Source organism: Meleagris gallopavo, chromosome 2 (genome assembly GCF_000146605.3).
Source record: "Meleagris gallopavo isolate NT-WF06-2002-E0010 breed Aviagen turkey brand Nicholas breeding stock chromosome 2, Turkey_5.1, whole genome shotgun sequence".
In the NCBI taxonomy this organism is placed as follows: domain Eukaryota; kingdom Metazoa; phylum Chordata; class Aves; order Galliformes; family Phasianidae; genus Meleagris; species Meleagris gallopavo.
In genome coordinates, this window is record NC_015012.2 from 88260051 (window position 1) to 88285031 (window position 24981).

General features: G+C 36.8%; 1 protein-coding gene across 3 annotated transcripts; it reads left to right on the forward strand.

Moving 5' to 3' along the window:
* Window positions 1–144: 144 nt before the first annotated feature.
* Window positions 145–24981, forward strand: LOC104909947 (dystonin-like). Of its 3 annotated transcripts, none has more exons than XM_010707828.3 (14): window positions 145–630; window positions 881–1162; window positions 3182–3727; window positions 5070–5246; window positions 7881–8004; window positions 9328–9536; window positions 9800–10117; window positions 10290–10456; window positions 12152–12308; window positions 13333–13459; window positions 15563–15628; window positions 16611–16845; window positions 18486–18615; window positions 19989–20032. In XM_010707828.3, exons 1-13 carry the CDS (start codon window positions 232–234, stop codon window positions 18502–18504), a joined length of 2826 nt encoding a protein of 941 aa, XP_010706130.1. In that variant the 5' UTR covers window positions 145–231; the 3' UTR covers window positions 18505–18615; window positions 19989–20032. The 3 variants fall into 3 exon arrangements, with proteins under 3 accessions (XP_010706130.1, XP_010706131.1, XP_010706132.1); XM_010707829.3 differs by having other exon boundaries at window positions 15566–15628; XM_010707830.3 differs by lacking the exons at window positions 145–630; window positions 881–1162; window positions 3182–3727; ... (6 more) ...; window positions 13333–13459; window positions 15563–15628 and adding exons at window positions 21559–22054; window positions 23012–24981 and having other exon boundaries at window positions 16642–16845; window positions 19989–20188.

Genomic DNA, 24981 nt, shown 5'->3' on the forward strand with positions numbered 1-24981 from the left:
CTCTCTCTCTCTCTCTCTCTCTCTCTCTCTCTCTCCTCCTCCTCCTCCTCCTCCTCCTCCTCCTCCTTCCTCCTTCCTCCTTCCTTCCCTCCTTCCCTTCCTTCCCTTCCTTCCCTTCCTTCCCTTCCTTTCCTTCTCTCTTTCCTTCTCTCTTTCTTTCTTTCTCTTTTTAAATTTCTAAGCTGTTCTTGAAAGAGATAGGGACAGAATGATCTGCATCAACACTGTCAGATGTTGGACTCAATATTTTCTAATATTCCCATCAACTGTTCAGTAATACTGCATTTATTCTCTGCGGTTAAAAAGGAGCAGTTGGCCCTCAAAACAGAGGAAGTTGTAATAATAAGGTTAATCAGAAAGATGTGGGTTCATCTTTGGATTCTTTTTTCTCAAAAGGAGATACAAAAAGACATGAGAACAAGTGCCCAGACATTGGCAGAGATTGTGAAAAATACTGAAAATTTCTTAAAAGAAAATGGAGGAAAGTTGTCGCAAGAGGACAAGGCTATTCTTGAACAGAAACTGAATGAAGCAAAAACCAAGTGTTTGCTCCTTAGCCAAAAGGCAGAAGAATCTAAAAAAGAACTGGATAAAGCTATGACAACAGCAATTAAGCAGGAAACAGAAAAGGTTATTCGTACTTTTATTCAAACTTTTAATGTATTCGTTTTTCAATTTGCTATTGATACACTGAGGAGAAATAAAGTATTTCATTTGGGTAACTAAGAAACTCCTTTTCTATTTTTTTAATGAAATAAGCAGTAAAATGCATGCCATTCCATACATTTTTATTGTTCATGTGTTTTAAATAGTCTGTTTGCATATACTGTTATGTAGTGCCTGAAGATTTCTGAACTGAAACTGTGTAATTTCATTGTAGGTTGCAGCCATAGAACAGCTGGAAGAAAGTAAAAATACAATAGAAAACCTCTTAGACTGGTTATCAAATGTGGATAAAGAAGCAGAATATGGCAGGAAATTTAAGCAGGCAATAGAACAGAATGGAACACACTTTGAAGAGGGAGATGTGAAGGCTTTGGAAGGAGAGGAGGATGATGTCAATGGTAATCTGTTGGAAATTCAGCAAGACATTGAAACTCAGGTGGATGGACTAGTGAAAAGCACAGAAGATAATCTGAATCAACAGTATCAGAAAGTCAAGGTACTGCTATTGGATTTATTCCCAAGTTATTTGCTAAGTGTTTCATCTTTATCCAACAAGAGTGAATTCAATCACATCCTTTCTTTAATAGACTTTGGAATGGAAGATGGGAAGTTAGTGATACAGTGATAGGATTTTCAGTAGTCAGAATGTATTGCAAATATTTCAGTTCTTCAGTGTTACCGTAATCACTTACTGCAAAATAAGAAAAAGCATATTTTTAAAAGCAAATTTTGAAAATCCTGATGGTGAGTCTATTATTCTTAAGTTTTATAGAAAGATATTTGTACAGGACAGTCAAATTTTTATTACTAGAACAAGAAAATAAAACGCAAAAAGCGACAACATACATTTCTACTTTTTATGAAGCTTTTTCAAAAATCATTGTAATTTTTTATTGATTTACGTTTGAGCAACTGTCACGGAGTTAACGAGATCAATCTACACCCGTGACAGGGGGGCGGTAGGCCCCTGCCCTCCCCTTCCCAGCCTACAAAATGGGAAGGAAGGGAGGAAAACAAAAAAAAACAAGCGGCAACAATCTATGGAGGAAAACTTATTTTACTAATTATGATATCGGAATGCAAGATAACACAATATAATACAATCTGATTGAAATTGAGACTAATAAATCAAATAAAACAGAGAGAGAGAGAGAGGGAGAGTTCCCGATACCGATTCAAACCTGAAAAGCTTGGAACGGCCAGGAAAGCACCCTCCAGCACCCACTGCCAGGCAGTAAGAGACCGCCCCACCCGGAAGGGTCAGATCCCATGACTTCTGTAACGTATGGGGATAGGTGCCTGGAATTGGAGCATTAACACTTTAACTCCCAGTATACTACATGATGTATTGATGCGGAATACTGAGAACCAAACCAAAACAAAAAAAAATATATAAAACCATGACAGCAACCAAGAACTTTTGTGTGTGGCTGTGTGGTTTGGTGGATGTGTAGATGAAACTGATACTGCTAATTACTGGTACCAGCTTGAACTTTCTTTCTTGTTTCTTTTTTTCAATAAGATTTTTTCTTTTTCAGAATGATTTTATTATTTGTTTGTTTGTTTGTTTATTTGTTTGTTTTCTTCTGTGCCCAATGCCTAGTTGGTATTTATCCAGTATAGATAGGGAAGAGAGTCATACCAGACCATTTTACATAACTATTTTACACAGGAATTGAGAACCTTCAGGACAAGATTTTTTGGAAGAATCAATTTGAAATGTGGATTTTATTTAGCATATTTAGCATAGGAGTGGTTCATATGTCATGTTATTTTAGATGATTTTGAAACAATTTGAGTGATGATTTGAAACAATTTACATGCACAGAATGTTTCTTGATCTTTAATGTCAAAAGGCTCTGTTTTATGACCAAGTATATTTGATAAGAATCAGTGCTCTTGGAATTTAAAATAAAGCTTTGTGTAAGAATGTTTGTTCACTCAGATTAGAACAAGAAAATATCTCAACTCTTTTCAATGCTTATGCTTTTGCTCCTTTTGGTCTATTTATTTGAAGTGGAACTACAATATATATTAAGTGGAACACTTCTGATTTAAAAAGTTGCCTACCTTTGGGTATTTTATTTAATGAATTCTGCTTTGTGATAGAGTACAAGGAAAATGTTGATTACATTAAGCATGTTGTCCTAAGTATTAAACAATAAACAAATAAGTTATTGAGTATATATCCTCATATTTCCTAGTTCTAGTGACATTTGAATACTGAATGGAGTATTCATGGACTGTGTATTTGGCTAAAATTACCACTGGCTGTTTCTTCAAATTTTGAAGCTGCACAGAAATAGTGACCAGCAGTCAAGTGTTCTCTTAAATTACTCAAAAAATGTTTTAAAATAAATAGCAGGAAAATTAGAAAAGCTACTTTTTGTTTTGATGGACTTCTTTTTCCTCATCATTTCTAGGCAAGATTCAGCAGAGATTTCAAGACAGTTCTTGTGTAATGAAATCAGGTGAGAAAGGACTGGTCATGTATTCTTTCAACTTTTTCTTGCAGGCTCAACATGAGAAAATTATTTCACAGCAGCAGGCTGTCATAATAGCAACTCAGTCTGCTCAGGCACTACTCGAGAAGCAAGGACACTACCTTTCTCCTGAAGAAAAAGAGAAGATGCAGCGGAACATGAAAGAGCTGAAGGCTCAGTACGAGACTGCTTTAGCTGAATCAGAACGGAAGATGAAGATGACTCATTCTCTGAGGGAAGAACTTGAGAAATTTGATAGAGACTATAGTGAATTTGAAACCTGGCTGCAGCAGGCAGAACAGGAGCTTGACAACTTGGAGGCTGGTGCTTCTGACTTCAGTGGTATTATGGTCAAATTGAAAAGGCAGAAGAGTTTTTCAGAAGATGTTATATCTCACAAGGGTGATTTACGGTATATTACCATTTCTGGACAAAGAGTTTTGGATGCTGCAAGATCATGTAGCAAAAGAGATGGTGTCAAGGTTGACAAAGATGGTATTGATACTTCGGCTACTTATGCTGAAGTGCAAAATAAACTGGATAGGGCTTCAGATCGTTTTAAATCTCTCTATACTAAGGTAAGTTTTATTTACGCAGAGTAGGAAAGACTACTGTGATTTTGGCAACTGTATATATAAAGAGGTTAATTAATGAAACAAATTGGGAAGTTTTAAATTTTTTGCTTCTTAACTAAGAATTCCTCTGGAATTAACAAAGTTCCTCTGAAAAAACATATCCACAAGAGGCTTTCCAAAAGTTCTGCTTTAGTCTAGTGCTCTGAATGGCTGAAGTTTTCTACCTTGTTTTTAGTTTGAATGTGAATGTAAAGGTATAATTGTGATTTTTTTTAAGAACTTACTATTATCCATGTAAAAGACCTATCTCAATAACTTTATTTGTGATCTCACTTGGGTTAACTCGCCAAATTCTGCCCTTCACATATACACATTTAGTATAGACATTAAAGAGGTGCCTTAAGTATTTGACACTAAATATGCAGAGCAAAATCAACACAAAATAGATTTGTCTTAGTAAATCAGGAACATGAAGCTCGGAATTTGAAAGTGAGACCTTCCAAGTTTTGTGAAATCTTTCAAGTTGTAGCTTGTTTTTACAAATATATTTTGTATTTATAATATATGTATGCACATGTGAGTTTATATGCTTGCATGTTGAATCTAAAGGCTGTTCTTTAATTGCTTATGTGAGTGCATTACATATTTGCCCAGCAGATGGTGATCAAGTACCAAATGTAAATATTGAAATACAATGTATCTTAGGTCCAAAATTGAAGTATTTAAAATAACTTTTTAAATATTATTTAAAATAGCTGTTTATAAATATTATGACTTGATATGGTCAGATTTTGTGTGTGAAAAGATTGAAATAGTTCCACTGGCCTTTTTATGTGATGATTCACCGTGTATATTTTACGAGCATACTAAAATATAGGACTTATAGGAACAGCTATATCATTTTGGATTTACAAGGCAGATGAGATATTATGAAAACAAAAATCTGTTCTCTATATTTTAATGAACATATACATACCAATTTTAGTGAAATTTCTGCCTTTTTCTGACTATATTTTTGGTGTCATAATGCTAATAAACAATCTCTAATTTGGAGGATCAAGAAGTTTTCCTGAAGGTTATCCTATTCTAGAACAGTGGGTTAGAGTACAGTTTCCTGTTTTGGTGCATTGATCCTAAATCACTCTTGAGAAGCACCAACTAGGGGAAACTGTCCAGCCTGCCCAGCTCTCTTAGCTTAGTTCAGAAATTAGTTAGTCAGTGGAATAATGGCAGGAAAAAAACATGCAGTATTTCAGGACATGAGAATACTGTTTTGAGATTGTTATGAAATACAACACAGAGTTTAATGCCTGGATATTTCCATGTTTGTTTTCTACTCTTTTAGTGTAGCATCCTTGGAAATAACCTTAAAGACTTGGCAGATAAATACCAGCATTATGAAGATGCTTCATCTGGACTTCTGTCGGGTCTTCAGGCCTCTGAAGTAGCTGTGAACAAACAACTATCTGAGCCAATTGCTGTGGATCCCAAAAATCTCCAAAGACAACTGGAAGAAACCAAGGTGAAAAGCTTTAAAAAACAGAAGGACTTCTGTCCTAAAAGGAACTGCTTTCTGTCAGAAAAAACTGGATTATCTAATATAATGCAAGTGGCTGCAGGCCAAATTCTTGTCTTGCAAGTCTACGTGCAATGTTTATAGTTCTGAATCTGTCTAGAATGTTATCTGAATAGAACTAGAGAGAAAATAAAATGGGAGACCAAAGTACCATTAGCAGTGATGAAAGCTAGATGTGTTTTGTAACACTTAGCAAACAAGAGGTAAAATCTGGTAAATTTTTGAACTAATAAATGATTTAGCAATTCCAGTTTGCTGTGAGGATAGGGCTTGTGACTGAGTTCCTGATGAACAAGGCCATTTGTTGTCTCTGACCCTTTCTTTTTTTCTATTCACATTTCTGTTTTGCATCATTATCCCCAGTAAGGGATCACACCAGATCCGCAGTGTGTGATCTGTTTGCCTCCTCCAGTTAAACCCAGTGCTACGTCTCTCATTAAGAATGGATATAACATAATTTGCAACGCGCACAAAAACTGTTTTGTTTTGTTTTGTTTTTTTTCCCACTGAAAGAGTAACTCACAACTTTATGTAAATCCTGGCATAGGCGAAACAGGATGGTGATGGAACTCATGATGTTAAAACACTAGTTAGGCACTATAGTTTAGAGGAGGCTTTAGGAACCAAAGAATGTGATGGCTTGTGTAAAGTTACATACCGTCTGTCATTTTTAGACTGGCTTTTATATTTTCATAAACATGTTCCATTATCTATACCATAATTCAAATGCAAATTCCTTTTTCATTTCTCTGTGAGCAAAGCTATTATTCAGACATTTCATCTCTGTTTTACATGTGCTACATGGAGGGTCTGTGCAGGTCTGGTATGTTTGCTACTGATAAACAATAGTCAATGCCTCTTCGAAGGTGGATGCTTTTACCATTTTGCTTGGAATAGTCTGAAAAGCAGTACATTGACTACACAAAATCTTTCAAACCTTCAAATCTTTCAAACTGGAATTGCCCAACTCTTTGATATACATGACACATCAGAGGAGACAAATCATAGTGATTATGTAAGACTTAAGTAAACCACTTGTTCTTTCATAAATGAAAGTGCAAATTTTGGACTTTTAACATTGAAACAGTTGAGGTTTATTTGTGCTACCAAGTGCTAGAAAAGTAGAAATAATACCAACTACAATTTGAAGCTCCATTTAAACTTTTGTTCCTTATGCCAAAAGGAATTATATCCCTTATAATGCCAATTTTCATGCAAGTAATACAAAAGGCATGAGTATTAGGTTTCTTTTGTGAAATGCCTAAGTGGATTAGTTGCCACACAAAAGAGCACTCCAGGAATATAAGTAAGGAAGAATGGAGAGAGTACAAAGTGTCAAAAGATTGAAAGCAAGAGGAAAAAAAAGCAGACTGAAGAAAGAAAGCCAATTAATGAAAGCAAAACAGAGTGTTTCTACAAAAGTCAGGTGTTGCAAGTTAAAGCTGTCCCTTCCAGCCAACACATGTAGCAGATAATCCAGCTACACACAGGCCTTGGCAGTATGGTGGAGTCTAATCTTTTTATGGGGATTAACTGTTCTTCAAAATAATCTTCAGTGACTGTGGTGTAAGCTTGCTTGCTTTCCATCAACATATAAGGCTTTCTGGTATTTCTTGCTTTCTGTTGGTATTTTATTTCTTTATTTATTTTTACAACTACAGTATATTTCTCAATTGTAAGGAAAATTCCTCTTATTTATCTGAATTTTATTCTGTGAGTGGGGTAGCAAGAAATATTTTGGCATTGTGTTTTGCTGAATTTGATGCTGAATGCACTGATATGACTTCATTGTCCTGGCATGGCAGATGGGATTGAATTGTATGTTTGTAGTGATAGCATGTGTCAGAAAAATAATCAGAGGTCATTACATTTTGAACTTCTACAATATTCAAGTGATTCAGGATAAAGATTTATCACAAACACTAACACAGAGTCCTGAAATAGTTCAGAGGCTATTTACCATGAAGTGCTTTTATACACTGAAGAGAAAAAGCCACTTTCAGAAGTTCTCTCAGTTTCTCTGCTGACTTTGAACCGAGCCTCTAAGTCAGGTATCCTGTAAACCTATGTTCTTTTGTTAGAGAGAGAAATCTAATTGAAATTCAGTGTTTCTGGCTCCAGGCGGCTTTAAAACTGTGAAGATGATGACTTTTTGGCATATTGATGTTGATGTTACACTATCAGCCTGATCCTTTGTCAGTATAACTGATATTGGATGGGTGATTACTACTGCTGACAATGTTTTTCTCCTTTTTCACTAGTACCGAGTTGAAAAATATGTTTATTTTAGTTTTGGATATCATTTGAGTTAGTGCAATGTTTTCAAGTAATCAAAAGATGCATTTTGAAGTTGCACACAAGAAAATCATTTGGGTATTGTGGAACGGAAGATAAAAACGATGGCAAACAAACTAAAACATGGTCCAGAAGACCAAGGTTAATATTTTCATTATAGAGAAGTCACACATTGTGTTATTTTATTCCCAGCACACGTTTAGGCTGTATGGCATATCTCAAGCCTTGCATGTGTAACTTTTAGCTATATTCAACAGTATAATTAACGATTATGGAATTTTACAGGTTCTTCAAGGGCAAGTGTCTAACCACCAAATTGCTGTAGAAAAACTTAAAAAAGCTGCTGAAGTGCTTTTGGATTCAAGGGGAGAGTTGGCATCGGACAAAGAGGAGATTCAGAAAACACTGGGTAAAATGCTTATTTTTCTTAATGCTTATTTTTATCATTATGTCTACATGCAGGTACTAGAAGAGAGAAAATCCAGTTTCCACATCTGTGTCATTGTTCAAGTACATTTTTTGTTGAACTATAAGCTGTTGCAACACCGTAACTTCATTGTTGCTCTGTCTCCTCTGCTTTTCACTTAAAATGCATCATTTTATTTTTTACTTATTTTTTTTTTCAGATAGAGGGATTGTGCTTAGTTCCCATGTTTAGTATTACCAAGTCAAACACTTAGTATTTTGTTGAGGAACATGAGTGCTCCACTGGGTAGGGGTATATTCGTGTTCAAGGAAAATGTTTCCAAACAATTATTTCAAGTTCGCTTAGCCAAACTTCCTTCAGATTTCAAGTATCTTTATGTGGTGGGCTGACCTTGGCTAGATGCATGATGTCCTGCACAGTCACTTAGTCATTCTCCCTGCTCAACAGGACGAGAGCGACTGTGATTGAAAAGCTCATGGGCTGAGATGAAGACAGGGAGATCACTTACTACTTACTGTCACAGGCAAAACAGACAACTTAAATTTATTGCTAATTGGATAATAGATTCAGGTACTGAAAAACAAATTCAAAAAAATTAAAGCACCTTCCTGCCACCTGCCTTCTTCCTTGGTTCACTTTAACTCCTTCATTTCCAGTTCCACCACCCCCTCACCAAGCAGAGCAGGGGAGTAAGAAATGGAGGCTGTGGTCAGCCAGTAACTGTTCCATTCTGCTGGTCTGTTGTCCTCTCGATTTTCTCCTGTTCCACCCTGGAGCCTCTCCACAGGCCAAAGTCCTTCAGGGAAGACCTGCTCCCGTGTGGACAGTCCATAGGTCTCAGTTCCTTCAGGAAATATCTACCTGATCCTGCTTGGGGTCTCCCACAGGCTGCAGCTTGGATGGGCTCCGTGATGATGGACCATTTAGGAAAACCTGCTTAGCTCCAGAAATAAAGTAGGAGACATAGCTATAGAGTAACTGTTTTACCTGCTGTTTTATTTCTTGGGAATTGTAAGCTGGAGCTACATGGTGTCATGGCTGAATTGTGTGACACATGGGAACCAGCTTCCAAAAATTTGGGAGTGTAGTTGTAAGCTGCTCTTTCATTTTATTTGTGCACTGAGCTTCTTGGCTGTATTTAATTCTGGTCTTTCCTCATGCATTTCTACTGAATACAGCTAGTGGTTTTACTTGCTTCTGATACAGGTAACTTTTGACTTGCATTTACCTGTGAGAACTAATAAAATGAGTTAAAAGTTTAGTTTGGCTAACGGAAACATTTGAAATATATTTTCTCTTTATCAGATGATATTGTGGAGAGATATGACAATTTATCCAAGTCTGTGAATGAAAGGAATGAGAAGCTCCAAATAACATTGACTCGATCCCTAAGTGTGCAGGATGGCTTGGATGAAATGCTGGATTGGATGGAAGGTGTTGAAAAGAGCCTTGAAGAACAAGATCAAGTGCCTTTGAATTCTGCTGCTATTCAAGATGTCATTAGTAAAAGCATTGTAAGTAGCATACTCTAAAAGAAACTTTTGTATTAGGATTTCAAGAAATAATCAAAATATTACACTGTCATCCTTAATGGGTTCAAAATACCTAGTGAAGGATACTGTTGCATTAGCTGAAACTGTACATAAAAGTATTTGTACCTGAAACAGATCTATGCTGTTGGTCCAGCTGAAATAATTTGTTGCTTCATATGATGGACCAGTTCTACTCTTAACATTTATCTATAAGCAATACAGAGTAGTTTTTTAACTTGTTTCAGATGCTAGAACAAGACATTGCAGGTCGTCAAAGCAGTATAAACACTATGAATGACAAAGTGAAGAAGTTCATGGAAACAGCAGATCCATCCACTGCATCCTCACTGCAAGCCAAAATGAGTGAACTTGCTGGACGTTTTTCTGCAGCAAGTAAGAAGCATAAAGAAAAACTTATGAAAATGGAAGAATTGAAGACTAAAGTGGAGTTATTTGAAGATCTGTCAGAAAAACTCCAGTCATTCCTAGATGAGAAAAACCAGGCTCTCAGTGAGACTGAGGCACCAAGAAAGGATGTTAGTGAAGTGTCTCAGTACATGCAGGTACTGTACCATTCCATTTGTATATGTGTGCATATCTATCTACTCTTGCTCATTTAAGTGATAGAACCATAAATAAGAACATGCTTGTTTCATAGCTTGGCTAAAATAACAAATTTAATTTTGGACAACTGATTGCAAAATCTAACATGAAGAATGTATTTGTGTTTTGCAGGAGGCTAGTATAGAATTAGCGAAACATAAGAAGGACCTGGAAGTTTTGCAGAACCTTCTTGAAGAACTGTCTTTACATGCTCTTCCTGGGGATAAAGCATTGGTACTAGAAAAAGTAAATGCTTTGTCAAAGAAATTCAGGGAGGTAGAGGAGACTGTAAAGGAAAAGTAAGTCGAACAATTATTGAAATGTTTCCACCGCTAATAAAATACAGTTGTTATTGTGACTGCTATCCTTTTGTGTGCAATTCAAGAGATTTCAGTTAACTGCAGTGCAGAGAGGATTTTTCTTAAAAAAAAAATTTCTTAAAAAAAGAGCAATTCATATAGAAATACTTCAGTAGCTACTTCATCTGTCTCAGGCTAAATCTGTCTAAATTACAGAAAAGTAGCTTTTTCCAAATTTCATGAGTATATTGTGAGTCCTGTAAGTGCTAAAGAAGCTGTTCTACTTTTCTGCTTCTCTGATAGAATAAAAATTCTTGCTTGTTCAAATTAATTTCGTATACTATTTGGAATCAGGCTGCAAAGAAAAACTGAGGAAATTACTATAGAATGCATTTACCTGTATAGCAAAACTGGATTTTCCGCATTCTGGTAATATTTGTAAAATTATTGGTTTTTTGGTCTAAAAAATTTCAGATTCTGTCAAAACTGTAATCTTTAAACCAGGTTTGCTTCTAAGGTAGTTGAAATCTTCATTCAGATCATTTAGGATGCGAACTGAAGTACTAAAACTTCATTAAAGTGGGACATGAAAATTCCTTTCCTGATCATGTAATGTTAATCACAGTGACAACACTAGCTTTAGACATCTTCCTTAAACACCAGGAGGGAAAGAGTGTACGCAGAAGCTATTAAATAGGTCCTGATTTATGAAAATACTTGGAGATCTTTCTTCAAAATCCAAAATGATCCAGTGAAGACATTTCTCAGATGTCTTCTTATTTTACTAAGGTATCAAAATGCTGTGTGCTAGTAATACGAATTATGTTATGAATTTCCTTCCTAAATGAAAGTTTTTACTCACAACTCCCACCAGGATTTTTTTCAATGCTTGTTTTGCTTTTATCACTTACACAGTCATCTGTGTGTTTATTTAGCTACTTGTTCTTGTGAATCAGTTCCTTGTGTCAGGGTTTATCTGATCAGGATTGATCTGTTGTACGATTGAAGTACGATTTTTTGCTTTCTTTTTGCATGCTACTGGGTATGGTTAGTTCACCAGCACTACTGACATATTGCTTTAGGATCAAATCATGTTCAGGTAGAAGATGAGTAAATTACAAGTGCTATGACAAGAGATTGTCTCTCTACGATACTTCTAACTTGTTAATGCTTGTAAATATCTAATGGGTGAATGGGGCCAGGCTCATTTTAATGGTGCCTAATAACATAACAAGGGTCAGTGGGCACAAACTGGATCACAGGAAGTTCCATAAAAACATAAGGAAAAAAACATAAAAACATGAGGAAAATCTTTACTTTGAGGTTGCACTGGAATAGGTTGCCCATACAGATTGTGGAGCCTCCTTCTCTGGAAATATTCAAAACCCATCTAGATACTTTCCTATGTAACCCACTGTAAGGAACCTGCTTTAGCAGGAGATTGGATGAAATGATCTCCAGAGGTCCCTTCCAGCCCCTATGATTCTGTAATTCTGTCAAATATCACAAAGATGAATGTGTTCTCTTCATGTAGAAAACTCACAGATCTGTCTCTGTACTCCTTGCAGCTAGTTTTGAGATTATCACTAAGTAGAGGAATAGCAATATCAGATTTAGCAATATCTGTTGATTTAATTATCAGAATGAATGCTGTCATTCAGTGCTCAATTTCTTTTGTTGTCTTTAATTATCTAGAGAAGAGGATGTATCATCTTGTCAGAAAGAAATTGATACTTTTGAGCTACTTGTAGAATCTTTGAAGAAATGGATAAAAGAGACGACAGAAAGAATACCTGCTGCTCAACCCTCTCTGAATACGGAAGAGTTAAAGAAGCCTTTGGAAGATACATTGGTATGACACTGTAATATGACAAGAAAAATACAATTAAGGGAAAGAGGGCATCTGTTAGAAACAAAAGAACAGACAGAAGTGATAAGCAGTCGTAGTAATTGGACTTGCAGTCTGCATTTATATTACTATTTCCTTTGCCTGTTTGGGTATACTTGTGGTGGGCTAATCTTAGCTGGCTGCCAAGTCCCCACGCAGCTGCTCTCATTCTCTCTCCTCTGCAGGACAGGTGGAGAAAATACGATGGGTCACAGGTCAGGGTAAGGAAGGGAGATCACTCACCAGTTACTGTCATTGGCAAAAAAAATCTGAATTGTGGAAGATTGATTGCCAATTTAAAACAGTGTAGGAATGTGAGATAGAAAAACAAAATTAAAACACTGTCCCTCTGCATAACTCCTTTCTTCCTAAGCTCAACTTCACTCTTTCACTTCTTGCTTTTCACTCTTCCTTGCCCCAAGTGGTGCAGTGGGAATGGAGAAAGAGGGTTGTTGGTAACTCTTTGTCACTTCTTTTTTCTCACTCTCTTCTCGTGCTCCAGAGTGGGGTCCAATTTCTGTGAGTTAAAGTACTTCCTATCAGGTGCCAGCTCCTGTGTGGGCTCTCCATGGTCTTTCAGGGACCACGCACCTGTAGTGGCAGAGGGTCCTCCAAGCACCACAGTGTGAATAACATGTTACACCACGGGTTTTGTGCCAGAAGGACTGGTTCTCGCATTTTTTCTCACTCTGGCCTCTCACAGCTGCAGCACATTTCTGTTCCCCTGTTCTTAAATATAACAGAAACTGATGGGCTCCATCTGGGACATCTTGGAGCTGGCTGTAACTGGCTGTGTCCAACATGGGGCAATAACTGGCCTGTTCTCCCAGCGGCTGCCCCTGAAGCCCTCATATTACCAAAGGCTTGCCAGATAAACCCAATACAGTACTACAGGATATAGGAAAAGAAAGTGACATTTCTTTTCTCAGCACTAAGCACTTTGTCTGAATTCAGTTTTGTAATGAACAACTTTATTTTTCTTAAACAGAATTTAAAAGATGAGTGGACATTAAAAGCAACTGAGCTGCAGAAAATGAACAGCAGAGGAACACTGTTATGTAATCTGATTAGTGCTGTGACTTCTCCTGCAAAACTGAGAGCAGTTGCAAAATCAGGTATGCACTCATATAATCAGGTAAGCCTAACATTTATGGAGTTTTTTAATCCCTTAAGAAAAAAAAATGAACTACTGCACCTTTTGGCTAAGTTTCTGAATATTATGGCTTAGAAGAAATCAGTTAGCCATGTCTGTTCTGTCCACTGTTTGCTGTGATTCTCATTTCAGCTGTGTCTAACTGTTGTAATAATTCAGCACACATTCTGATTGCTTTACATTGCCAAAATAGTGTAAAAGCACTTTGATGTAAACGATTGACAAGTCTTGATCCTAGGAAACTTTTGATTATGAGAAACTGACTTAATCTGATTGGTGTTTACATATCTGCCAAATCTGCAAGTAGGACAAATATAAGCCTTACCTTTGTAAACACTAACATACCTGTACATTTTTGCTCGCAGGGATACGTTTTTCATAGCCAGTCCATGTGACATCAAGCAAGCACATAATTGTTTGCGCAATCATGGAGTGTTTATTAGAAGGGTGGTGCTATCCCAATATGACAGCACAATTAATGTTAGTTTATAATCTAGTTGAAACAACAGTGTGAAAAGGAATCAACTCCTTATTCCAGTTTTCCAGACCAAAATGGCTTCCAGTATGGATTTCTGACGAGCTTCTATTTACCTGTAAACACATTTTAACGATAGCAAATCTATTTCCATGAAATTTCTGTACTGTACATTAATCTGTTTTACAAAATCTAGCAAGTCTGCTAATTCAAGCCATAAGCTAAAGCATGTGAAATCTAAGGCATTTTAATGACCATAACCATGTTTTCAGTCACTTCTTTTATTTATGTCCAGACCTTGTCAATTCAAATACATTAGCTTTCATTGGTCATTTGCAAAGGAGATTGGGAGGACAGGGACTGTGCCAGTTGATACCTATTTGGCAAGAGTAGAGCACTTTCTTTGTAGTAGAGCATATTTCTTTGTAGTAGCTACTTCTGGTTTCATCCTTGTTTGAATTTGGAATGAAAATCTTCAAAGAACATTTTGGAACCTTACATAGGATATTTATGCTTTTTCCTCTGCTCGTCTCTCTACCTCTATACATACAGATAGGAAAGTAGCATAGAGGAGCAGGTGTCATCCTCCAGATAAGAATGTTTGCCCACCTAGACGAGAGATGTACTGTGTATCAGTTAATCACGGTTGTGATTACGGTCCAGCTAATAGAGAGTGAAGATTTACAAGGCTCTAGCTGGGGGCTGTGACTTTTCTTATCTCTTTATTTTCTCTTGCCATCCTCTGACTGTCACTGATGTGTGATCCTCACTGTCCAGGCGGTGGGGTGGATCCACAGCCTTCTTCAAGGCAACCATTAATCTTTCCCCGTTATCTGCCCATCTGAGAATATATAGGTGTGGGAGAGCAGGAAGTTGTTCTCCTGGCTGCTCTTTATGCAGTGACTTTGTCTCCCAGTTCTGTGGTCTGAGAGCATTTCTCAAAGGTTACGCAGCCCTGGATCCAGAGACTTTGAAATGCTGTTTAATTAGTGACAGGATTTCACATTAACAATAAGGTTTCCACATCACCTTCCCTGGAGCAGCATGGAACGTGTTGAACCTTGCTCATTATGAGATAGGCATTTGTCCTGTTTTCATCCCAAGTGTTTTGTGCAGTGGTACAGTCCTGCTGAAAGTGGGTAAAGGAGTTAAATCAGCTGTGTCTTTGGTTATGGTTTCTGCAATGACCATTTCAGTCTTCCTTGCTGCTTAGCATTCAGTGGTTTCCTCATGGTTTCAGTGTGAGACAGTGCCACTCACCAGGGCATGAACATGGTTGGGTAAAAATCTGTAAGTAGTGGGGAACAGATTCCTTTGTGGGAGCCATATGGGTATAAGTAGGCCTCGATGCTAGGGTAAAGATCTTTCACATGTGATGCCATTTATCGTGGGCTGGAGCAGGTTAGAACAAAAAAACAACCTTAAGAAATATAAAGATAAATAAAATATTTATTACAAGATTAGCATATAGATGTTTCTTCAGTTATTACAAGAAGGGCTATGTATCGTTGTTCTGAAGAGGAAATGTAATGCTGGAATTTTGGTGGGAAAAGGGCCAGATAAGAATATGACTTAGTCCTTCTTGATCAGTAGGTGGCACAGTGTTGAATGGTGAAGGAGGAGCTCCAGGAACTCAGGATTTTCTGAAAAACAAAGGTGAGTAATCACTAAGTAAAAAATTCAGGATGTGATAAAGAAGTGTGTTTGTGAACTACTGGTAAACATGTAAATATTTTGAAAATGGTGCATACAGCGTGTTGCAACAGGCTTTATTAGACAAATTTAATATCATCTTTGCATATGGGAATTATATTGACTAGTAAGATGGTACTAAAATTAATTTTAAAAAGATCTGCCTTCAGTATTTCCTTTGAAAAAAGATCACATCTTTGTTTTCTTAATCAATATGAACTTATGTAAGAATGTTGAGTGATAACTATTTTAATAGAACATATAGGTTTTGAAAAAGTTATTACTCTGTAGTGAGACGAAACTTTTTAACACCAGTTAACATACATGGCATGAACACATACATATACATATACAAATACACTCATTTTACACACGCTTGTATCACTGTGTGTGCCCAGCTCCTGTTCAGAAACAAAGGAACTTATGTACCATGTCCCACATCTGCAATGTTGGTTTTTCTAAACTACAGTCTGCTTTGTATGCAGTCTGTCTCCTAAAGCTGTCTGTCTCAGTGATAACACACCTTTGTAACAGTGCTTGCCTATGAGCAGGATATGACTGTAGTGATGTCAGGCTGTCATACTGGTGTCTGTAATGTAGTCCAGTATGTTTAACTTTCTGTTGCAGAATTGAAAATAGTTGCTTGAAATACCAAAATAACAACAGATAGGAAGAGTGTAAGATACTTGTCTACCTGCCTGCGTTAGAGTAATGATTGCTGTGAAAAGTAAAGCTCTTACAAACAGAAATGTATATTAGGTCATTCAGATGCACTGTTAGAACGTTTAGAGTGAAGAACTAACTCCTAACATGTTCAGAAGCTTTTGCCTTGAGGGACTATTAGCTGGTGTAAAGCAGAGTACTGTTTAGAAATTCTTGAATTCTAAGTACTGTTTGAAGTAGGTGTGATCTCTAATATAGTCTTTGTTCATCTCTCCTCTTACAGAACTGACAAACGTTCAACAGGCCATGTCTGATGTAAATCATAGTTATGAAGATTTGGGAGTTTCTCTGAAGAAAAAGATTTCAGAACTAGAAAGTATGCTTTCAAAAATGCAAAACATTCAAGAAGAATCAACTTCAGTGATGCAGTGGTTACAAAAATGGACAAAACTGCATCAGACTGGGAAGCTGCTCCAACTGACAGTGAAGCTGTTAAAGCCCAAGTTGAGCAACATAAGGTACTTACGTGTTTTTAAAAAATATTCTTTATTGCAATTACTGGGGGCAATTCCATTTGAACAATTCATATCTCAGCATAATTTAATGTTGCAGAGAGTATTTTAATGATCCCAGTAAACATGCCAGTCAAGCTTTGAGAAAATCTGGCAAACTTTGTCAGTGGAGTAAAAGAAATGCTGGGTCAAAGAGAAGGAATTTTGTATGTAAAAAATAATTGTGATGTTCAATTTAGATAGGTAAGAGTATATTGATTATGCAACATACTTTTTTGATATCTGTAGTGATTTAGATATGTTTACTGGATTGTGTATAAGATTATATGTCTATCTGTCCAAAAGCTGTTTCTGCAGTTGCTGGTTCCCTGACGCTCCACAGATCTCCTGGACTCTGCAGCTGCAGAGGCCTAGGTCTGTTCCAAGGCAGCATTTCTCTTCAGCAACCAAGCCGTGCATGCTAAATCATATAGCTGCACAAAAATCTCCTCCTCCCCTTTTAACTGATATGAGAAAACCACTAAATCAGCAGTAAGCTTCTGATCAGTTTGAGCATTAGAAATATGTGCTTGTAGCAGTGAAGGACAGTATTTCTACATGTAAACGTTTGTCTATAAAGTGAAATGTGATAGGTAGCTGCTGAAGGGAAAACTTCTTTCCTTGTCTGTAATTGTGGATAAATAAGGACAGAATTTGATGAAGCCGAGGTATATTTTTTTATACTTGGTTGACCACCCTCAAAAATGAACCTGAATTGCTACTGATTTTCCTTGAGTTTGACGTTCCTCGGACTTGGCAACATTTCAGCCCTAAAACTCATACTATAGGTAGAAAAACCCTTGCTCCTTTATTTGTAATAAAGATTATTCAAAGCTAACAAGACCATCTTATTCCACTGTGGTAATAGAAGAGTATTCATAGTCAACTGGAAAACTGAGTGATTCAGCAAGAGACATCCTTTTGATGCAATTGGACTTTTTCCTTAGAGTTCTAAATTAAGCACAGATTTGTTCGGTGTTTATTTGAATGGGATTTTTTAGAGATAGCTAAAATGCAACTCCACAGTGCCCAGTCTAGCAGTTCTATGTTCGTATAAGTGACCTTCGCCAGGCATTCACTTCCATCTGTAAGAACTGCATGAAGTTCTCAAGGAACTGCTGGCACATCTCAGTACCGCTGCTAGGTTTGCTCTTAAACTATGGTGCTCTCTTAATGCTGTTCTAGCAGTAGACCTGTGACAGCGGAACTTTCATTGAGCTGCTCTGTATTGATGCCTACTTGGAGTGTTTCTGCTTTGAACTTTACCGTGCATTAGTCAGTTGGCATTCTGTAGAAGAGCAGATTTTAACCATGTATATGATGAGACCTAATGGGTCTTATCTGTTTGAATTCTTCTAATTCTGTCACTCATTCAAATGAAACAGTAATAGTATTAACATAATCTATATAGATCAGGTCATTTATTCCAAAGAACGTGAACAGCCAATATGTGCCATTAGAAAGGATTTTTACACACATAGCAGAAAAGCAGTATGTAAGCACTACATATTTATGGTTTATTTTCATGCTTGGTATCTCAGTATCATGGACTTCAAAAATGACTTTCAGTTCATCTTTAATCTCTTTTTTACTGCTTGATTTTGCAGCTATTTGAAACTGAATTAAAGCAAAGTGAGAATAAAGTGCAGGAACTAAAGGACAAAGTGACAGAGCTATTGGAGAAGAACCCCAACTCTCCCGAAGCACCCAAGTGGAGACAAGTGTTGGATAAAATAGGTACTTGAGTAAATTTATAGAACACAGACTCATTTGGAAGTCATTTTTTTACTAGTCTTTTTATGTTTTAGAAATAATTAGTTCTTTTATTATCTTACTCCCTCCTATGCCTTCTATGGAAATAACTGCCATTTCAAGAGGATAGATTTAGAATAACTCCACTAAAATTGGTCATCTTTGAATTTATATGGGTGAAACATAGCTAAGCAAGGTACACCTTGAATCCATGTCTTACAGGGATTTATCTTTTTCAGGCAGTGTGTGGCTCAGTTACAAAGTGGTACTAACAAATGAAGTCACAGCAGTTTTTGCAATTTTCATGTAAAGAACACTTTGAGTTGCTGATAATGTTCTTCTGCATGGTTTTTTTTCCCATGCACCTAGTAGTTATTTTTTGGCTTTTTGTTATTTTTTGGCTTTTTGCCATTTTCTAAAGCTGACTTCATAAATTTTGCCATTAAAAAAAAAAAAAAAAAAGGAAATGACCATGTGTGTACAATAGATTTTGAGATAAAGCAGTGTGTAATTGTCATGAGCTTTTGAAAGGAAGCTAATACAGAATGAACAAGGATCACAGACAGTGAAATGGCACAAGAAAATGAAAATAACACACACACAGTTCAAAGACATTGTTAGCAAAACATCAAAGCTGAGTCAGCAAGCACTGGCAATATCATAAAGTGAGGTAAGAAGTTCCAAGGCATGAGACTCAACGGCTGCTCTGGAAGCCACTTGCTACAAGTGGAAGAGCTCACAGTTTGACCTAGGTAAACTTAAGTTCACACTCTGTTCTTGAAATATCTATAAGGAGGTATCCTCATTGCCTGTCATAGGTACCTGATTTGGAAGTCTAAATTAAGCAGTTATTCTCCACAGGCTCCCAGTACAGCTATTTCAAAGAGATGTGCTCTTACAGAAGGCAGTTCAGAGCAGAAACCTAAATAAAGTCTTATGTTCAGCCTTGGAAAGGTATCTTTTTCTTTATATCACTAAAAAGGAAGGATAATCAACCTAGATCAGGTACCTAAGTTGTAGGTGAGAGTACAGCCTTTTGGTTTTCATGTCTTTTCGAATCAAAGGCTAAATTTGGTGGTATTTCATCTAGTAGTAACTGTCATCTAATTTTACTGCATGCTCTATATTCATCATTCTAAAAATGCTGCATGTGGCAGCGTTGAACTGCAGACCTTTATCCAAGTGTATATGGTTCTGACTGCTAGAAGATGAATTTGCCGCGTCATTGCAATAAGGCATCTGGAGTTAATCAGCAAGGAGCCTTATTAGAGAGCTCTGTTTATGTTTTGTATATAGTCTGCTGTCTGACAGCCCATCTGCTAAAACATGCATGCAATATGTCAACATTATATTGTTAGACTCCAAGTGGAAAGAGCTCAATCAAGTTACATCTGAGAGACAACAAAAACTGGAGGAGTCTTCAAATTACCTGACCCAGTTCCAGACAGCAGAAGCTCAGTTAAAGCACTGGCTTGTAGAAAAGGAGCTAATGGTCAGTGTGCTGGGACCACTATCAATTGACCCCAATATGCTGAATACACAAAAGCAACAGGTTCAGGTGAGTAAGGATAGCCAAGACGCGTTAATGATTTAAGTTTCTTCCGTGTTTTTGTTTGTTTCTTTTTTCACATTTGCTTATCAGTAAGTATCAGCTTGATTCATACCTGACTAAGTGATTACAGGAAAAAATTGCTGGGAGATTGAAGAAAGATCAGAACAGCTACAGGAAAAAATGGTCAGGACTTACCTTTGAGAAGTTACTGATCCTCAGATGTATTTTCTTTTTTGACCATCCTGTGATTTCTCTGTAGTCTAATGAAAGCATTCCTGGGAAGTTTTATTAATTTGGGTGTGTATGTAATATTTTGTGGTCGGTCCTCAAATGCAGTCTGTGCTTTAGAGGTGGCTTTTTGAAATTTTGTTCTCTTGACTGCACTGGTAGCTAATAAAAATAGGAAACAACTGAAATGTAGTATTGTGAGAAGATATGGAACCACGAGTGTGAAAAATAGAAGAAAAATATACAGTGGAGTAGTTCATTTACAGAAACAGCAAACCACAGAAAAAATAAAGAAACATTGAATTATTTGCAGCAACTATAAATTTTAATTTCAAATATTTATATTGCTGCCAGTTGATTTTGAATGTGATGAGAAATTACATTCTTATCTTTAAAAAATAATATTCAAGTTGGTATATCCATATTGATTAAAACAAACTGTTTAAAACATGAAATGTTTTCTAATACTATGTGAAAATGACTTAAAAGTGTTATGTAAATGCTTCAGAAATCTAGAAAGTTGGCATAAGATTATCATGTATTACTTAACAATCCTCAGAAGTTAAACCTCATTGACTTAAAAGAAAGAGTTTGGAACACTCTGTAAACTAAGACCGTGATATTTGTCCGTTCTTCTGCACGCACTTTTGAGTTGTCAAAAAATAAAATACTAGAAACCAGTGATATAAACTTCAAAGGTTTTAGAGTACACAGTCAGTGTAGTCTGTAGTGTAAGGATCCACTGCAATATTATGTCACAATGCACCTTCTTTGAAGTCCTGTCTTCAGACAAATATCAAAACTGTCTAGGAAAGAACACACTTCTTGAATCTAAACAGTGATTATTTTACTTGGTACAGTTACTTAATTATGGTAAAATTAACAAAAATCATTGTTTATTTGTATCTCCTGATTCAATTTCCATTAGATGATGTGCAAATTAACATAGAGTTTTTAGTTCTTTGATGTAAACACTTGGAAACAATATTCAATATGTGTAGAAGATGCAGTTATTTCACTGTCTTTTTTAAACTCAGATTAATTGTGTAAGGGAGCTTAGCTACAACTAATTCTACAGAGTTTTTGTCAGAAGCATTTCACATCTTTTTCATGAAATAAGTTCTTCTTAAAATTTTCTTTATTCTCAGATTCTGCTCAAAGAGTTTGACACCAGAAAGCCACAATATGAGCAGCTAACTATGGCTGGTGAAGGGATTCTGAAGAGACCTGGTGAACATCCGCCCTCACATGAAATTGTAAAAGAGCAGCTGGCAGCTGTGGCACAAAAATGGGACGACCTAACTGGCCAACTGAGTAACAGATGTGACCGAATTGATCAAGCTATAGTGAAAAGCACGGAGTATCAAAGCCTACTCAGAAGTCTGTCTGATAAGCTAAGTGCCTTGGATAGCAAGCTGAGCAGCAGTCTGGCTGTGAGTACACAACCTAATGCTGTGAAACAGCAACTGGAGATTGCTAAAGAAACGAAGAAGGAAATAGAACAGGAAATGAAGAATATAAATGCAGCTCAAGTTCTTTGTGAAGAGCTCTCAACACTGGTTGGAGAAGAGTATTTGAAAGCAGAACTTACAAGGCAGTTAGATGGTATCCTCAAATCATTTAAGGATATTGAGCAAAAATCAGGTTAGTATTTGTTTTAAAAGAAAAATAATTAGGGCATAAAATAAAGCATTATTTTAACATTTGTCTTTAAGGTCAGTAGTAAGATGCTGAGTGAGCTGACTGTAATACTAGCTGTCTATCAGTCCAACAGTATGTTAGAACTTAGGAGAATGTCTCCATGCTTTGAAAAGGCAGAAATGGTATGTCACAATATACAACTGATTTTTGTTGATTTGTTCCTTTGTTGACACAATACTTCAGATCTCTAGCGAGCAGTTTTGGTGAGAGTTTAAAATAGTAAAAGTGCTGCTCTCCTCATCTTTGTCTTCAGGTACATCTTTACTCAGTTAGGATACTAAAATATATGCTGTTCACTGAACTACTTACTGCATAGGTGCACAGAATAAGCTAAAATTGTAATTTTTAGGCCTGTGGCACAGCTGCGTTGGTTGTGTGCAGCATTTTCTATTCTGTGAACAACAGAATGAGTGAGAAATAGAATGCAAGCAGTATCATACTATTTTCTCCCAAGCTGCCTCAATTTTAGCTTTTTAGTTTCCCCAGGTCACAAGGAACTTCAAAGGATCTCCCTAAAAACAAATAGTACCTGCAGGCCATGAGTAGGCACTACTAGGCCATATTGCTTTATTTTCTCTGTGCTTACGCTTTATAATATCATAAAACACAACTGCATGGTTTTTACCCCCAAAATTTGTCCGAATAGGACTTGAGTAGACACAAACTAGCTAAGCTCACCTGACTTGATTCATGTCCAAATGCTTTTGTTGCTACACTTAGCACAGATACAAGACTATAGCTTTCAAGAAACTTGATTGTTTTGAAGTTAAACACTAACATGCTGAGAACCTGCCTTCCACCCACTAATGATTATTCATAATAAAATCAGTATTAATTATTATTTCTTCGTTGAATACTAGCCGTTTCTGATAATAAGCCTCTATGCTGTTTTATCTGTAGATAATCATGTTCAGCAGCTTCAGTCAGCATATACCACTTCTCATCAGTTCCAGCAAACATCTAAGGACTTTCAGGCCTGGCTAGATGGAAAGAAAGAAGAGCTGAAGCAGGCTCGTCCTGTATCAGCCAAACTTGAGACCTTGCAGTCCCTAATTGAAGAACAGAAAGATTTTATGAAGACCCTGACCAGTGAGATTAGTTCATATGAAAAAATTGTTGCAGAAGGAGAAAGTATATTACAGAAGACTCAAGGAGCTGATAAAGCAGCTTTACAAGCTCAAATTGCCATGCTCAGAAGTAATTGGGATGAAATGGATAAGCAGATAAAAGAAAGGCAAGGTAAATTAACAGATTGTCTGGAGAAAGCACTCACCTACAAGCAGCACGTAGAAAATTTGCAGCCATGGATAGAGAAATGCCAAAGCAACCTGTCTGAATTAAAAGTTGGCATAAACCCTGTTGAAATAGAAAATTCTGTTGTTCAGGTAAGGGCCTGGCAGAAGGACCTGGATAAACACCATGGCATAGTGGAACAACTCAATAATGCTGCTGAAAGTTTGCTCAGTGCAAGTCAAACAGATAAAGAAATCATTAAAGAAGAAACTAAGGTCCTGAATGAGAAAGTGAGTATGGTCACAGAACAATTACATAAGAAGAGAGAGTGCTTGGAAAATATGGCACAAAGGCTAAAAGAGTTTCAGGAATCATCCAGGGAAACAGAAAAGCAGCTTCAAAGTGCCAAAGAGCACCTGGAAGCTCATGATTCGCTTGGACCTCAGTCTTTCAGTAACAAACACCTGACGATGATGCAGGCCCAGCAGAAGGCTTTACAGGCTTTAAGGCCTCACGTTGATTTAGTAAGAAAGCTTGCCCAAGACCTAGTAGTAGAAGCTTCTGATTCATCAGGTGTTTCTGATCTTTTGCTTCAAGCTGAATCTTTGGAGCAAGAATACACTGACGTGAACCAGCAGATTGAAGATAGGTGCTCATTCCTGGAAACAAAACTTCAAGGAATTGGTCATTTCCAAAACAGCATCAGAGAGATGTTCTCTCAGTTTGCAGAGTTTGATGATGAACTTGATAGCATGGCTCCGGTGGGGAGAGATCTTGTTGTACTGCAATCACAGAGAGAGGATATAAAACATTTCCTGAAAAAGTTGGAAGATCTTATAATGAATAATGAAAATGCTAATAAAAACTGTAAAATGATGCTAGCCACAGAAGCTGAAGCTTCTCCTGATCTTGTTGGTATAAAACGGGACTTGGAAGCATTAAATAAACAGTGCAACAAGCTACTAGACAGAGCAAAAGCCAGGGAAGATCAAGTGGAAGGTACAATTAACCGTGTTGAGGAGTTTTACAGCAAGCTAAAAGAATTTTCCAGTCTGCTTGGGAGAGCTGAAGAACATGAAGAATCACAAGGTCCTGTTGGAATGGAAACAGAAACTATTAATCAGCAGCTGAATACATTCAAGGTAGGAAGGTTTCTTTCTTACTGCTATCACTCATTTTACCACAACACAACTTTATTCAGTATCAGTGTGAAAATGGTTAAATGCAGATCCTGGAGAAGTCTTGTTTCACATCAGTCTGTTCTACCCATATGCCTTTTATCTCCTTTGAACAAGGTACCTTGCAGCGATACTGGGTGTAAATTGTTGTTATGCTTTGGTGCTGAAATGAAGCACAGATCTTGGCATATTTTAGGCTACAAAAATGAATTGCCAGTGCTCACTGGAAAGATTTATAAATTACACAGGTGTAAGCAGTGTTTGAAAAAGATCGTAAATCTCCTAATGGCTGTACAGTAGCACTCCATATTATGTGCTGCTTTGGATTCATTCCAATCTAATATCAATTCAGATTTTTTGTGGCTTGGAAATTAGTTTGCAGTTAATCATAAAACAAGCTTCCGTAACATGGTTTATCAAATCAGAAAGATCAGAAAGACAACCGTGTAAAAAAAAAAA